The 15,467-nt window shown below is 39.2% G+C and overlaps 2 protein-coding genes across 3 annotated transcripts in view; one reads left to right on the top strand and one right to left on the bottom strand.

Moving 5' to 3' along the window:
• Positions 1 to 15,467, top strand: part of LOC101858284 (Werner syndrome ATP-dependent helicase homolog) — a 56,727-nt gene that overhangs the window by 7,228 nt on the left and 34,032 nt on the right. For both annotated transcript variants that reach the window (XM_005102092.3, XM_005102091.3), the window contains exons 2-8: positions 1,958 to 2,488; positions 2,856 to 2,975; positions 4,384 to 4,459; positions 5,539 to 5,614; positions 6,480 to 6,547; positions 7,700 to 7,808; positions 8,862 to 9,019. In XM_005102092.3, coding sequence (XP_005102149.1) covers positions 2,003 to 2,488; positions 2,856 to 2,975; positions 4,384 to 4,459; positions 5,539 to 5,614; positions 6,480 to 6,547; positions 7,700 to 7,808; positions 8,862 to 9,019 — 1,093 coding nt within the window. In that variant the 5' untranslated portion in view covers positions 1,958 to 2,002. The remainder of the gene's footprint in view (positions 1 to 1,957; positions 2,489 to 2,855; positions 2,976 to 4,383; positions 4,460 to 5,538; positions 5,615 to 6,479; positions 6,548 to 7,699; positions 7,809 to 8,861; positions 9,020 to 15,467) is intronic.
• LOC118477949 lies at positions 10,274 to 15,209 on the bottom strand. Its single transcript, XM_035970718.1, has one exon. It carries the CDS (start codon positions 14,660 to 14,662, stop codon positions 13,442 to 13,444), a length of 1,221 nt encoding a protein of 406 aa, XP_035826611.1. The 5' UTR covers positions 14,663 to 15,209; the 3' UTR covers positions 10,274 to 13,441.

Here is a 15,467-nt window from a genome sequence, read left to right as displayed (position 1 = left end):
GGGGGGGTAAGAAATAGGGACTCAATGTAATGATACGCACCATAAAATGTCGGGAACAGATAGCATAAGAGGAAACTGTCAGGGATAGTCATAGAGCCGATGGCCCAGCCTTGTGGCTTTCCAAGAGACCACCCCCGATCGTAAATTCATGGACGGGATTCACGCGTGTTGCGCATCATAGGGCTAGGTCTAATTAAACATTACATGGGGTCACCCTAACACCAGTCAGAAACCTTCTCTTCTTAAAGATGCAGCTTAGCTTTTCCAGTGACCAATCAAATAACAATAACATTTCAGTCCCCCAACCCCCCCAACATTTCACAGACCAGTCCTAGACCTATTACAGTCTGTGGAAAGTTGGGTGTGAAAACGCTGTCCATCACTCTCTTTGTTCAGCGTGCGGGGGCACTCTCACCAAATATCATGTGTCTAGGCTCGTTATGTGCAAGCTGTGCAGATTTCACTTTTTTCAGCTTAACCTGTCAGCGTGTTTCGCGGATCGGAGCGTGCTTTTAGAGGGAGTGACCGTGCGTTTGTACGTCAAAATTATGTAGTAAAAAAACGGCCAGATGACGAAAGCATGCGTTTGAGCGGAGCGTGCTTTTGTATAGCGTGTGTTTAGGCGGAGACTACTGTATCCGTTCAATGCACCAGGCTTGAGAAGTCCGTTGCAGTCACTCTCCTGGCTGGATGACCAGATGGGGTATTATAGGTATTTTGTACCGCTGGCTGTGTGACTGCAAAGTGTTTATAAAATAATGTAAGATACATCTTTATTGTTCAGTTCCTGGCTCATTGGTTTGGTGTTTCACCAGGTACACACATACACACTCTAAGGTCATTATATATGAATACTTATAACAAGATGGTTTAAGATGGAAGAATTTTGGATGATGGTAAAAATGACCTTCTGTATCTTTCTTTGTTACAGATCAGAAGCCTAGGTCTTTTACTTCTGACTGATGTTTTTATTTTAGGGAACAAGGGATGTTTGTTGTCTGAAAGATGGAATTAATTTTTTTAGTGCAAATTGTTCTGTACAATTCGTCCAAGTAGGGGAATGTAGATGTCAACCCCCCCCCAGGCGGTGCCACTAACTGTGTCTTTAGGCTATTCCCAAAGGGGGGACATTTCTCGTTCTAATGAACAGTAGAATTGTAAATGGGCTGATCCAACAATGTCATGCTCATAACTGTGCCTGAACTACAACTTGGAGCTGCTGCTTTTTCTTTCCTACTCCTTACTATCGTTATTTTCCTCACTTTTTTTGTTTTTGTTTGTCACACTTTTGTGACCAGCTATTTCCGGAATGCCTTGATAGTCGAAGCAGACTTAGTGCTTTTGAAGCTAGAGAGGTGAGCAGAATAAGTCTGATTCCCTGTAAGGACTTCTCTGTTGACATCCACCCCTTGGCGCTCATATGACCTTATACAGTTGCGAGCGCCGAAAAACGTCTACTAAAACTAAAAAAAGATGTTTAAATTTTACATGCTTTCCTTATAAATCGATTTGATTAAAATTTTTAGATCCCACTTTCAATATTGGTCCCATTTGTCTGCACATATATATGAAGGGCACATCAAGGGATGTCAGTTTAGGGCTAATTTGAATTGTGAAGAGGGTTGGAAAGTATTTACGCACCTCTTCTGGCCCATCTAAGTGTCCAGGGCTAAATTATGATGAGTCGCCCAATATCGGGTTTGGGAAAAGATCAAGCTCTACTTCCTATGGAAATACATGGGTGGCCTGTAAAGCATTTCAATTGTGATATTCTTAAAATGCCAAAAAGTGTCATCCCTTGTTTTTCCTTGTGTGCCTTTGATATCATGTGTGTGTGTGTGTGTGTGTGTGTGTGTGTGTGTGTGTGTGTGTGTGTGTGTGTGTGTGTATAAACATATTATAAATAAATATGGAATGGCTTAACATGATTCGTCTTCTCATTTCTCTTTACTGGCAGGTTTTGAGAAAAAATTATGAGTTTGCTGACAGAACCATAACCAGGATGAACCTCAAGCAGATACTACTAAAGTCCCTCTATGAACTTAGAGAGGATGTAGATAACACCATTCGGTTTCTTGAACAGCAGAGTGAGAGCAATATTGATGAAAAATCGAGTTGGACTGTTGACCTGTGTAAGAACCACATTTCAAGCTTAAAGCATGGTTTTAATAAAGCGTCATGTTCAGGCCTTGTACCTTCTGAAAGTGAAAGTAAAAAGCAGGGTGATGATGACAGCGGTGGAGGTGGGAAGACAACTCAGCAAGTAAAGAAAGTCAGTGAGGAAAATACGCCGACCACGGCAGGCAACTCGGAGGCGTACGATTCTTTCGATGATCTGGATTTTGATGATTTTTTGGGGATGAGTACCAAGACTTCCAAAACAACTTCAAGTGAAAAGGTGAATTGCCATGGCAAGAAAAATGATGTGATGCTAGACGAAGAACTGTTGTCTATGGACGGAGAGCTCGAGGAAGATGTTTGGCCAGGGGTAAATTTAGCTGTTGTGTTTGTTTCTTTAAGGACAAGTCAATGACCTACGAGGCTTTGAGAATTGTATAAAAGAAACTTTGTCTTTCCTGTATGAACAAGGCAGGAGGTAAAGAATTAATGTGTATTTTGCTGCATGCTCAGACATTTATTAAATCAGTTTATTGTTCAAACTAACGAAATCACTCATTCTTCAGCTCAGAAAATGGTTTAATTCCCGAAAGTATGTAAAATACTGTGATTTAGAAATTTGAAACTTTTCCTGTAAAGTTGATGAGCATATAGAACTTTTCTATTACTATTTACTTTCTCTAAATAAACCTCTGTAACTTGTGTTCTTTAAGAAATGTTTCTGATTACCATCTTAGGCACCTGAACCTGACTTTGATCCTGATGAGGAAGAACGACTTCTAGGAGATATCGCAAATGAAAATAAAGAACATGATGAAATGTCCAGTGATTCTGAGTTTGATGAGAACATGTTAGAGGTAAGTCTATTTTTATTAAAATGACTCTTAAAGTGTGAAATGTAGCACTAGTTACATTAAGGTGTTGTTCCATAATTATTCGTAAAAAAAAAGAAAAAAAAAGGGGGTAGTTCACACTGCAGCTTTAGCCTTAAGCAGACCTCAAATACAATCCTGCTAGCTCTGACATATATTATTAACATATAATGGACAATGTACTTTTTTACACAGCTGTAATGTTCCAGCCGAGCTGTGAAGTGTAGTACTTGCAATTGAAAGCTTGTTTGTTTGATTTCAGAGTTAACTCTTTCCTCATGTGTGGCCGATGTATTGGCGCGAGTCCACACCCCTTGCGGACATATTGCCGATATATCGGCTGTGATAGGGTACCTCAGTATTGTTTCGTTTTAACACGATCCGTCATTTATAATTACGTTTTATTGTTATTGAAAAACTTGGAAAGGATTTCGGAAATGAGAACATCTAGTTTCACTTTGTCAAAGAGTGGGTTTGGGGAAAAACGAGTGAATTAGTTCTTGAGGTCTTGCACCAACAAAACGATGTAACCGGACTCAGTATAAATATCATAACTCAAACAAAAATTGGAATATTGCTTTCAAATAAAAAGCTGTGCATTCAGAAATTTATGGATTATGCTCTTGGCCTGTATATGATAAGTTAGCTATGCTGATTTGCCTTCACATTTTGGTGAATGTAATTTTTTTTTCCGTCAAAATTTCTTTTTCTCATCATTATCGCAATTTCTAACCATTGTAATGCATACTTATATTCAAAATTAACCTCTTTGTTTCATGTTGGGATGTATTTTTCATTCAATTTCCTTCAATTTGATGTATCATATGTAATAGTTATGCTTCTATGAAGTTATTTTGTACACCACCTGCATAGCCAAATCGAGCCATAAGTTAATTATGTCTAGACTCCAAAAAAACTATGTCCGGAAAGAGTTAACGGGAAAGGTTGTTTGTATCCTCAGGAAAAGCAAATTAATCCTTTTTTTTTTTGGTGAGTTTAATCTACAATAAAAAGGTGCTGCTAGACAATCCATAGTAACATTATATTTGCATGGTAGCAGAGTGCACACCTAGCAGGCCGCAGTGCCTTATAATATCGCTTGTTTGCTGTTTTGTTGCAATAATATTTGCAACAGAAGAGAGGTTATATTTTGACTCTTTCATTGCTCTTCAATACTCAGATTCTTGACCCCAGTCTGTCAGATTGTTCAAGTGTGTTTTTTAAATTTTGTTTGTTAGTACGAATGCTACTCATTAAATTTTATTATATCTGTATTTTCAGCTTAGAAAATGATTTTAATTCAGGAAAATATGTAACTTATTGTGATTTAAAACTATTTACATATTGTCATTTTATATATTTTTATGCAATATGTTCAAATTTTCCCTGCCAGGAACTTGAGGCAGCTGAAAAAAGTGCTCTTGAGGAGGCTGATGATACTTTTCAGTACAAAGAAGACGATGAATCGGGTAGGCATTAACATAGTATTGAACTTTTTATTACTGGATTTAGTTTTTTGTTTATGTGACATCAGTATTTTGTTTATGCTGTAAATGTTTCTTTCAGGATATGAACTTTGAGTGTATGGGACCAATTATTTTGAGAGACTTCTCATTTGTCAATTCACCTCTTACGTTTTTATTGTCATTGAGTGGTAAATGTGCCTGTTTATCTCTTGCAATCTTGCCTACCTTCTTCGTTTCTTTGTCTGTAATGTTCTTTGGTATGTCTTGAAACATCTCATCTTATTCCCTAATGATAAAATTTGTACTCTTGTGTTAATATTTCAAAACTCACACAAACAGCTGAAATTTAATAGAGTCAATAGATCAGAGAAAGGTATGTATGCCTGACGCTAAAGGTTGCTTCAAGAATGATGCTGCCCCTTGTATGCAACCTATGGTAGGTTTTTGTTGTTTTTAATTTTGTTTTCTCATCTTCAAGTTGAGAAGATATTCAGATACAACACCTACAGAGGTGTAGGAAAAAGTGGGAGGGAATTTGACACTGGACCCACCAACAGTCCTAACCGCTGTGAAGGAAAATTTGAGGAAGAATAGGGCGGATAGCAGTTCCCACACCCTAGGTAGATTGAAGGAGAGGGGGATCCAAAGTGGAGAAGGGAAACACAGCCACCTGTGCGGACCAGTCCGACGGATCTCCAACCAGATTATGATGGACACTATAAGCAGACAGACTCTGGGATGGATCCTGAGGGGGGGGGGGGGGGGGGGGGGGCAGAGATGGACATGTTCCGACTGCTGTGACCCCAACACTGTGGACGAGGTGTGACCTACCAAAGAAGAAAAGCTGACCAATGTCTAAATACCTCTGAACTCCTCCGCTGGAATACCATGCTCATTACGAATGCCAGACATATAACATAGATTAGTTTTTACAGAGCTCAAAAAGTTGAATCCAGATCTCATCTCAAGCATGATGTTGAACCCCAAATGTAAAAGACTCCCTTTGGGATTGTTGTGGAAATGATAGAACGCCTTTAGTGTTTTGCTACATGTACTCTTGTCTTCTGTTTTCCCCTTTCCAGAGGACGTTCATCAGCCAAGTGACAAATCTTACTTGGAAGTTCTGAAACAGTATTTTGGATATTCAAAATTTAGGCCGTAAGTACCTTATCATGAAAGAAGTGTATGCAAAGTATATCACTTTAAAAACTTATTGGTGAGATGTTCAACTGAGTGCGTTTTCTGTTCTTTTTGTCTTAATGTTTGAGACTTGTATCTCTGTTACCTTTCTTTTTCTTTTTTCTGTTTGAGGTCAGTGTTAGTACATATACAGGTACCCCTGACAAGTTAAAATTTATTGGTGGTGTTAAGTGAATTGATATTGTAATTCCTCTGACTTTCTTTTTGTTTTTCTTTTTTTTTATGTTAATAGAAAACATTTTCTTTTGGTTCTCTTCTTGTTCTGACAAAATTTGTGTCAATCAGGCTGTCCCCCTCCCTCCCTCCCTCTCAATCTCTCCCTCTCCCTCCCTCCCTCCACCCTCTCTTTCTACCCTCTCTCCTTCATGTACGTTATCTATGTTTTTGCATTTGAATAAGTACACTTTTCCATATCAATGTCTTAATGAACATTTTCATTATTGTAATTTTTTATCTTTTTAAAAAAATTTTTAAAATATTTTATTTTTAGGGGAGGTGGTTGGTACCTTTTCCCCTAATTCCCTGTGCTGTTGGATTACTCTCTTGTGTGGCCATCTCTTACTCTTTTTGGAGAAAGTGATTTTCTAATCTTCACCGTGGGTGGTTGGCAGGTGCTCTGGTGTGGTTTGATTCTTCTTTTCTATCGAACATCTATAATCCTTGTCTCCTCTTCTTCTTTTTTCTGTTTGTTACTCTCTTGTAACACCTCTAATCTTCTGGCGCTCATGTGACCTTATGCAGTTGCGAGCGCCGTAAAACTCTTACTAAAACTAAACGGAAATTAATATAATCTTAAATATCTGCTTTATTCTTATGCTACCAGGATGCAGTGGAAGATCATAAATTCTGTCCTCAATGACAAGAAGGACAACTGTGTCATCATGGCTACGGGTAAGTTCTTGTACCTTATCATGTTTTGATGTAACATCAAGTATGGTTCGGTGGGTGGTTGGCGGGTGCTCTGGTGTGGTTTGCTTCTTCTTTCCTTATCAAACATCTATCGTCTTTATCTCCCCTCCTTCTTTTTCGTGTTCATTACTCTCTTGTAACACCTCTAATTTTCGGCTCCTATATGACCTTATTGTGTTGCAAGTGCCATAAAACACTAAAACTGAAATGCATGGTTTGAAAGTGTTACCCCTTTATAGAATTTCATTAGTTTCAAATATTTTGAGAGAACTCGTACCCCATGAATGTCATGGATGAGATTTGGTGGCTGGTTCACCAAGTCAAGAGGAATGGTGTTTGCCTCTTTTTTTTTTTTTTTAGTAGAGGTTTTACGGCGCTCGCAACTGCATAAGGTCATATGAGCGCCAACTGTTTGCCTCTGACGTGAGAGTTTTTGGCTCTTCCACATAGCTTGTAGATGAGTTGATTCTCATGATATAGATTGTAGAGCACATGGAGCTTGTTGTTGAGTGGGGATATGCGCTGTACAAATGCTATTTATAGTTATTTATTGTTCACGTTTGTCTAAGATAAACTTTATTTCATGACGTTTGGGTAGATGACAGATGTTCTGGTATGGTTTGCTTCTTCTTTCCTATCAAACATAATCTATCCTTAACTTTCCTCCCTCTTTTCTGTGTTTGTTACTCTTTTGGAACATCTCTAATATCTTTGGCACTTATATGACCTAATTGTGTTGCAAGTGCAGTAAAATCCTTACTAAAATAAAACAAAAATTTATTTTGTGTCCCTGTCTTTCAGCAAGGTAGATGTTTCCCCACTCTGCTGGGTTGCTTGTGGCAGGCAGGATAGAAGCAGCTTGCTTCTCTTGTGACCTTATGTGCTTGTGTCGATTTGTTTCTGTGTTTACAGTAATTTTAGTCAAACTGCAAAACTGAAAGAAGTTTTTTTAAATTTCACAATTAGACTTTCCACTCGACTTAATCTTTTACAATCTAAGTTTTCCTTTTACAAAATGAATCTTTTGTTTACTGATGAAGAACTGTGCTTTTTGAAGCTTCAACTGTACTGAAGAATCATTTAAGAACTTGTTCTATAGTTGTACTGCTATTTTATTTGTGCTGTTTGTTTCAGGATACGGCAAAAGCTTGACTTTCCAGTTCCCGTCTGTATTCACCAAGAGGACGTCCATAATCATCAGCCCCTTGATATCTCTTATGGAAGATCAAGTTCATGGTTTGCAGTAAGCTATCCTAAGTTTTGTCACGGTTTATAATGATCAGATGCAGCAGTTAATCTTTACGGAAAGGGAATACCCAAAGTCAACCCTTTTGATAGTCCAGTCAAGTGTCTCTTGAGCTCTTTTTAACATCGAGGCAAACCAGTGCATCTAAATGCATCTTAGGTAATTTTCTTTTTGTTGTTGTTGTTGTTAGCGATCCAGTAGCATTTGAGCATTAACTCTTTTGCATTATGCCATTCTGTAATAGTTGCATGTCTGTTCTAATTGTTGGCTTGAGGAGTAGAGGCAATTAGATGTGTGGGGTAGCTTGGGAAGAAAACATCCCCTGAAATCGGTTAGTTTTCTACAAAAGAACAGATGATGTTCCACTGTCTCTGAGGGGTAGTCATATAGTGGGCAGGCAGCAGACTGCTTTACTCCAATTCGGTTGAGATGTTGATTGAGGGGCACATGTTGTATTTTAAGTTTGAAGATTATGGATTGATCTCCCCTCCTCAGTTCATCGATTGGAACTTTGACCAGTGGTTTCAAGTGACCATACATAATTTTCTTTATGAGGTAGAACACTGCAACAAGCTTAATTTTACCTTTCTTCACTCAGTGACCACTGTGTCTTCCTATTCAGACAGCGTTACATGCTTCAGATATAGTAGTTGTCAAATGTTCATTCTGTGCTGCTGTGTAATTTCTGCTTTGACTTTTTTTTCTCGAAGTTGAAATTTCTGCTGGTGTCAATGAGAGGTAGCAATTTGAGGATTGACCTCCACAATGTTTACAATATTGCTCCCAAATTCAAATATTTATGATGCAAATATTAAATATGTGGTATAGGCCAAGTTGATGTAGAAAAAGTGACAACAGATATGGCACCAAACAAAATTTAAAAAACAAATCTATTCATTAAGTTGCATCCCTGGAATAGTAAAAATAGTAAAGACTATGTCTACCATTTGGTGATAATATGATAAAGAACTGATGAGCTGGTCTGAGTACTCCAGTCTTTTTCTATTTCGGAGTAACATTTTTTGTTTTTATTTCTCTTTTTGTGTACAGAGCTTCAAATATTGATGCTTGTTTCCTGGGATCTGCTCAGACGAGAAGTGCTGAGGTGAAAGAGGAGTTGTTTCAGGGCAAGTACAGACTAGTTTACGTGACTCCTGAGTATGCTTCCACTGGTATGGATGACTTCAAAAGGCTCAATGAACGCGTGGGTATGTATTGCTTTTTTATTTTTTCCTCTGTTACTTTAGAAATGTTGTCCCTTGTCAACACAGAGAGGATGTTTAGTTTAGTTTTAGTAGAGGTTTTACGGCGCTCGCAACTGCATAAGGTCATATGAGCGCCAGAAGATTAGAGTTATTACAAGAGAGTAACAAATATAAAAAAGAAGAAGGGGAGATAAGGACGATAGATGTTTGATAGGAAAGAAGAAGCAAACCACACCAGAGCACCCGCCAACCACCCACAGAGAGGATGTTACTTGGAAAGATATTTCAAAAATGGGAAAGCTGGACTCCGTTGGTTTTCTTTACTTTAATACAGCTCCTTGTTCAAATTCGTTGTTCCAGTTGACCAGGTTTGGACCACAGTTTTTGAGTGAGTAACCTGTGTGATGTCAAGATAGAATATTTACTTTGACTTCGAAAAGCTTGAAAGGTATATAACTTCCTGATTTTTTGTTTTGTTTTGTTTTGTTTTTGTTTTTTTAATCCCATTTTTTCGTTACAAATGAGAGAACTGATATATAGTCATTATAAAAGATAGTAAATAACAAGATGGGCCACTCAGCCAAAAAAGTGTCCGCAGGAAGTTTGCTCTTTGCTTCAGATGGCGCTGCAGTCTGTTTTGAAGCTCTCTTTCGTTTTTCCAGAAGAAGAATAGGAATAGCACCTCATTGCGTGCGCAGATCGACTGCTGTTCATCAGCAGTTCGGGTTCGTTCAGTGCGGAGTTTTAGTTTTTAAAAATTTTAATTAAAGAAACAATCGAGACTTACCTGTAAGTTGATGATTGTTTCTGATTTTGACGATCTGTCGTCAGGAACGGAGTGGTAACATGAGAAGGCAGCACGGCGTAACCCATCACACTTTAGATAGTCACAGTTGTGACAATTAAATTATTCATTTGGGAAACCAAATACTTGCGAGCACCATAGGTGAAATTAATGAAATATATATGATATGAATACAATATCATAGACCACGAACGTCAGGAACGAAGAAATATAAATTTCATGTTATTGGGAGGGTTTGGGAGGGCATGTTACCACTCCGTTCCTGACGACAGATCGTCAAAATCAGAAACAATCATCAACTTACAGGTAAGTCTCGATTGTTTCTTTAATTTTAACTCAACTGCCGTCAGGCCCTCCGTTGGAAACATGAGATTTTAGAGCCACAACTGTGACTAATACAATGAACAACCTCCAAAGCGTTCTTGTTTGTGATCAATATGAAGATCATTATATATTCTCTGTAGCTTCTTGTATTTGGTATACATGTACATACATGAATGTAAAAACAAAGATTATTTAAAGAATGAAGCTTGATACCATCACTCATATGAGATAAATACTATTACAAAATGTAACGCTATAAGCAACTTTCAATGTAACAGTAAAAACAGAGCATTTTCTATCATGCTAGATATATTCTCTGTATATTTACATTTTCAGTATATCTGTACAAAACTACATGCAGTCAAATGTTGCCTGTTTTGGCGAAATAAGAGTCCAGAAGGCTTTGACCGAAATTTTGTCTTATATTTTTCTTATAGAACTTAGCAAAAGTACTTTCTTGCGACCAGCCAGCCGCGCTCAATATGGTTTGTATTGGCACTCCTGATTTCAATGCACCAGATGTGCTAGCAGCTCTTGTGCTGTGAGCAGTAAAGGTTGTAATATCAATACCAGCCATTTCCATCAGTGTTTTTATCCACCTTTTGACTGTGTCTCTGCTAACAGGTTTGTGTGGTGCCTGATGACTGATGAGCAAACGAGACTCATTGATATGAGTTCGTAATGACTGTGTTCTTTTCAGATATTCTTTCAGGATGCTGACAATACATAAGCTTGGATTATCTTTGAATCCTAAAAATTCCAAGGGTTCTTGGTGGTGACTTTTCCTGGAGTGTTTCAATAATTTGGAAACATAGAATGTACATTTGTTCTTGCTTATTTCCATACTCTTGATATCTAAACTATGAATAGTTTGGGCTCTTTGTCCCGATAACAAGGCCAATAACATGGTGAGTTTTAAAGTTAATTCTTTCAAGGAGAGAGACTCGTGAGGAACCCAAGGCTCCACAAAAGTTAAGACCTGATGCGGATCCCATGAGCCAGTCATGCTTTTCATTGGGAAAGATGGATTTTGTTCAAAAGCCCCTTTTATAAACCTTTTGACACAGTCAAGGTTACCGAAGTCTGGAATATTTAAATAGCATGATAGTGCTGACCTAGCAATGCATACGGCCGAATGTGATGCCCCATTTTCATGTAATTCTGCCAGAAAATTGATGGCTACTGCTATAGGTGGTGAAACTGGATCCACTTTGACTGTAGAAGCGTACCTTTCCCATTTGGAAATATATGTGGAGTAAACCTTTTTGGTATCTGGCCTCCACGAGGCCATGATGATTTCGGTAGCTTTTGGTGAAAAGCCTTGGGTTCTGAGTCTCTCCCCGACACTTTGCATATAAGAAGTCTTAGCTTCTTGTGAAGTGGGTGGTGAGTGTCTGGATGACTGGGTTGATGTAGAAGGTTTTTCCTTGCTGAGATAAGAACTGGACTGTCGACCAGAAGTCTCATCAACAATGGGAAGAATGGCTGAGCTGGCCAGTAGGGTGCCACAATCACTCCAACTGCTTCGTCCTGGATGACTTTTTGAAGGACTCTAGATAACAAACAAAAAGGTGGGAAAGCATAAAACTTTTTATTACTCCAGTTTCTCGTGAAAGCATCTATTCCCAGTGCATCTGGGTCAGGCTTGAATGACATGTAATGTCTGAACTGATGATTTAATCTTGATGCAAAAAGATCAATCTCAGGAAAGTATCGCAACACACTCAGTGCATGCATCAGGAGGTCTGAATTGAGTTTCCATTCCGTATCTAGATTGACATGTCTGCTCTCATAATCAGCCTCAGTATTGTCTGTGCCTGCTATTCTGGCTAATGACAGCCAAATGCCTCTCTGTCTGCACCAATCCCATATTATTTTACTCAGCCTGTTGAGCTCCATGGATTTGGATGACCCCATTTTGTTCAGACAACCCATAGTGGCAGTGCTGTCTGTAAATATTTGGACATGTATGTTACTCTTTCGTTTTGCAAATGATTTCAGTCCCATAAAAGCTGCAAACATTTCAAGGACATTTATGTGTAAGCCTGCTTCTTCTGCTGACCAGGCGCCCCCAGTTCTAACTTCATTGCAAACAGCACCCCAGGCTTTCAGACTAGCGTCCGTTTTTATGATTAACTGCGGATCATGCCTGGTGATAGGACTAAAAGCGATAGTCACATTATGTTTCCACCAATCAATTTCTTTCAATGCCTCCGACGAGAGGGGCATGGATTTGTTCCAATTATTGCCATTGCGTTTCAATGCCACCACCTTTTCTCTCTCTAGAGTTCTGTAGTACAAAGGGCCATATGGTACAGCAGGAAAGCTTGCGACAAATAGGCCAATTAAACGGGCTACATTTCTGATTGGTTGAATGCGATTGCTGGAAATTTCTTCACAATTTTTCAAAATTACCTGTTTCCTCTTTTCAGTCAGTGCCACGGTCATTTCTTTGGAATTTATTACAAAGCCAAGATATACAATCTCTTGAGTGGGTGAGAGGACCGATTTTTCAGGGTGGACAACGAACCCCAATTCATCGAATATTGAAATTGTATCAGCTATGTTTTCAATGCATGCAGTTTTGTCTTCCGCTATAAGCAGTGAATCATCCAAATATCCTGTGGCTATATGACCTAATCCATGAAGGTATGCGTAGATCGGTTTTGTGATCTTGGTAAAACACCTCGGGCACTGAGCTAATCCGTTACTATAGCATGTATACTCGTACAGCTGTCCTTTCCATAAAAATTTTAAATACTTCCTGTCCTGTGGTCTAATGGGAACACTATAATATGCTGAAACCAGATCTACACTGGCAAGCCAACAATTCTGAGTTACTAGATTTAATGCACTCTTCAGTGTCTCCATTTTGAACTTTTTGTATTCAACATTTTTGTTGAATTCTTTCAAATTTAGTATCACTCTATGTGAACCATCGGATTTCTCTCTAGTAAAAATGCCAGAAATGAATTCACCATCTTCATGACTCGATTTAACTATGACCCTTTTTTCTAAAAGAGATTCTATTTCTCTGTCTACCATCATCGTTTCTTCCCTGCTCATAGAAAAACTTGAATCGGGCTTATTGCTGCCCATAACTTCTTGCTGTTCTGTGAGGTCTATTTCAGTACCTCGTACCAAAGCCAGAACAGCTTTATCTGATGTGAGTCGCCGCCATTGTGGCAGACAATGCTTTATTTGTCCAGCTGTAAATCTTTTAGTCTTAAGTTCCAGCAATCGCTTCATTTCTCCATCTTCAACTCTTACCTGTTGCCCATCTATTCGTGTCAGCACTACGCCCTTTTTGACTGACTCCAATTGGTCGTCTTGTTCGAGCCGCGAGGAGCATAGTTGGCTTGGCCCATCCTCTTCTGACCTCTCCACCGCGGGCCCCCGCGGTGGTTCACGCGGTGGTTCCCTCGGCCTAAAAAATGGCCTCGCCTTTTCCCCTGGCTTGCGTGAAATGATGACGTCAGTCTCTTTTGTTCTCGCGCCTCCTTCATCTTCTTTTCCACCTCTTCTCCGAACAGCAAGTCGTTGCCATCAGAAGCCATGTCACAGATACCCTGCGACTCAAATGGAATCGCCGGTTTTTGACTTTCTTTTCTCTGCCATGTAATCTTTTGCTGGGTATGTCCCAGGATCGACATGGCGTCTGTGAGGGCCTTGACAGCTTGTTTTGCATTTTGCATGTTGTTCTCATTTTTTGTGGACTTGGCCATCAGTGTAACTATTTCAGCCGATTTAGCAATTGCTGTTACTGCCTTTGCGATGTTCTTTTGTTGAGAAACTAATTTCATATCTCTTTTCCTTTGAAAATTATTCAAAAGATTGCATATCGGTTTGTTTGTTCGCCTGACTGTGAGTGCGAGACAGTTTCTTGGTCTTTTGTACCTTTGAATGTTGTCTTTCAATTTTTCCTCTTTCATAGGCTCTGGCATTGTCTTCTCAATGAATCTGACCAAATTTTCCTCAAGTGGTTCGCCCACCTCTTCATCAATTTCGTATTCCTCCGTTGCCTCTTGGTACCAGTCATCTTTGTCTGAGTACATTTCATCCGACACCTCAGTCTCCGCCCCACCGGTATCATGTTTCCCAGTGTGGGCCGCTCCTTCTTGTGAGGGGTCTGTGTTATAGCCGGATGCCATTTCGCCGATAGCATCTAAAATGCTCTCATCCCCCGACCAGTCTTGGCCAAGGTCCTCCTGACCGAGTGCCCTACTTGTACGCATCACTGCTTTCCCTTTCTTTAATTCACTGGACTTGTTTTGCGCTCTTTTCGTTTTTGATGTAGCACGGGGTGATGATGATGACGATGATGACGAAGAGGAGGAAGCAGAGCGTTTTCTTTTTCTATTTTGTGATGCAATGAGCTGCATTACGCTTGCCATAATGTTACTATTTTGTTTGATCAAATCTTTCATCGCATCTCTCTCTGTTGTCATGTCTTCATTTACGTTTTCTGTCATATCTATCTCCCCTTCTTCTTGAATGGATATCTGATCTTCGTCCATAATTTGGACCTGAAGCTTAGAAAGAAAACCTAAATCAAGATTGCCAAGGATCCAGTACAGATGGTATTTGATTGCCCAGAAGGCTGACCAACAATTTTACCCAGAAGGGGAATAGATAACGGAACTAAGAAAGTTTTGAACAGAGATGCCCAGGAGAAAGATTTTTAAAAGAATTCGCCCAGAAGGCTATGATCAATTTTGCTCAGAAGGCTAATAATGACTCATCGACTGAGCCCAGAAGGCCAGAAAACCGATTTTGCCCAGAAGGCTGAGAACAATATTGCCAAGAAGACAAATACACAGTTTCACTTATAAAGCAGACAAGACCAATTATGAATCTAACTCAAGCAAACTCATGTGCGCAGATGAAGGTAAAGATCCGATTTTCAGCCCGGAATTTCCTCCGAATTCTTTACCAATAAAAACACAGTGCGTAGTATAAAATGTTGAGATTAGCTGTAAAAACGAAATGAGGAATATAAGTATAATATAAAAGTTTCTACATCACCCGTCTGTCGAGGGGAAAGGTAGTCCGTTCCAGAAGAAACAAGTACCCTTTTCTCCGGAAGAGGTTTTTTGTCAGCGTAACCATTTTAAAAAGCGTTCTTCCGAAATTCATTCAAAAACTTGCTAGTTTCACTTTGATTTTTTAAACTCAAGTAGGATAACTCTGTTCGCAAAAGGTGCGCTTTTGCGAAGAGGGCGCCACCGAATTGTGAGGACACTTTTTTAATTGGCTCAAAGAGAGAAGTGGTATGTAGACTCTATGATATAGTTTAACATGCTGTCCGGGGAATAGTCATAA

Source organism: Aplysia californica, unplaced genomic scaffold, assembly GCF_000002075.1.
Source record: "Aplysia californica isolate F4 #8 unplaced genomic scaffold, AplCal3.0 scaffold00313, whole genome shotgun sequence".
Taxonomy (NCBI): Eukaryota; Metazoa; Mollusca; class Gastropoda; order Aplysiida; family Aplysiidae; genus Aplysia; species Aplysia californica.
Note: the sequence above shows the minus strand (reverse complement) of the source record. Positions and strands in the feature narration are given on the sequence as shown.

Excerpts from the sequence above, each read along its gene's own strand:
- LOC118477949 (XM_035970718.1), bottom strand. The coding sequence starts at position 14,662 with ATGGACGAAGATCAGATATCCATTCAAGAAGAAGGGGAGATAGATATG.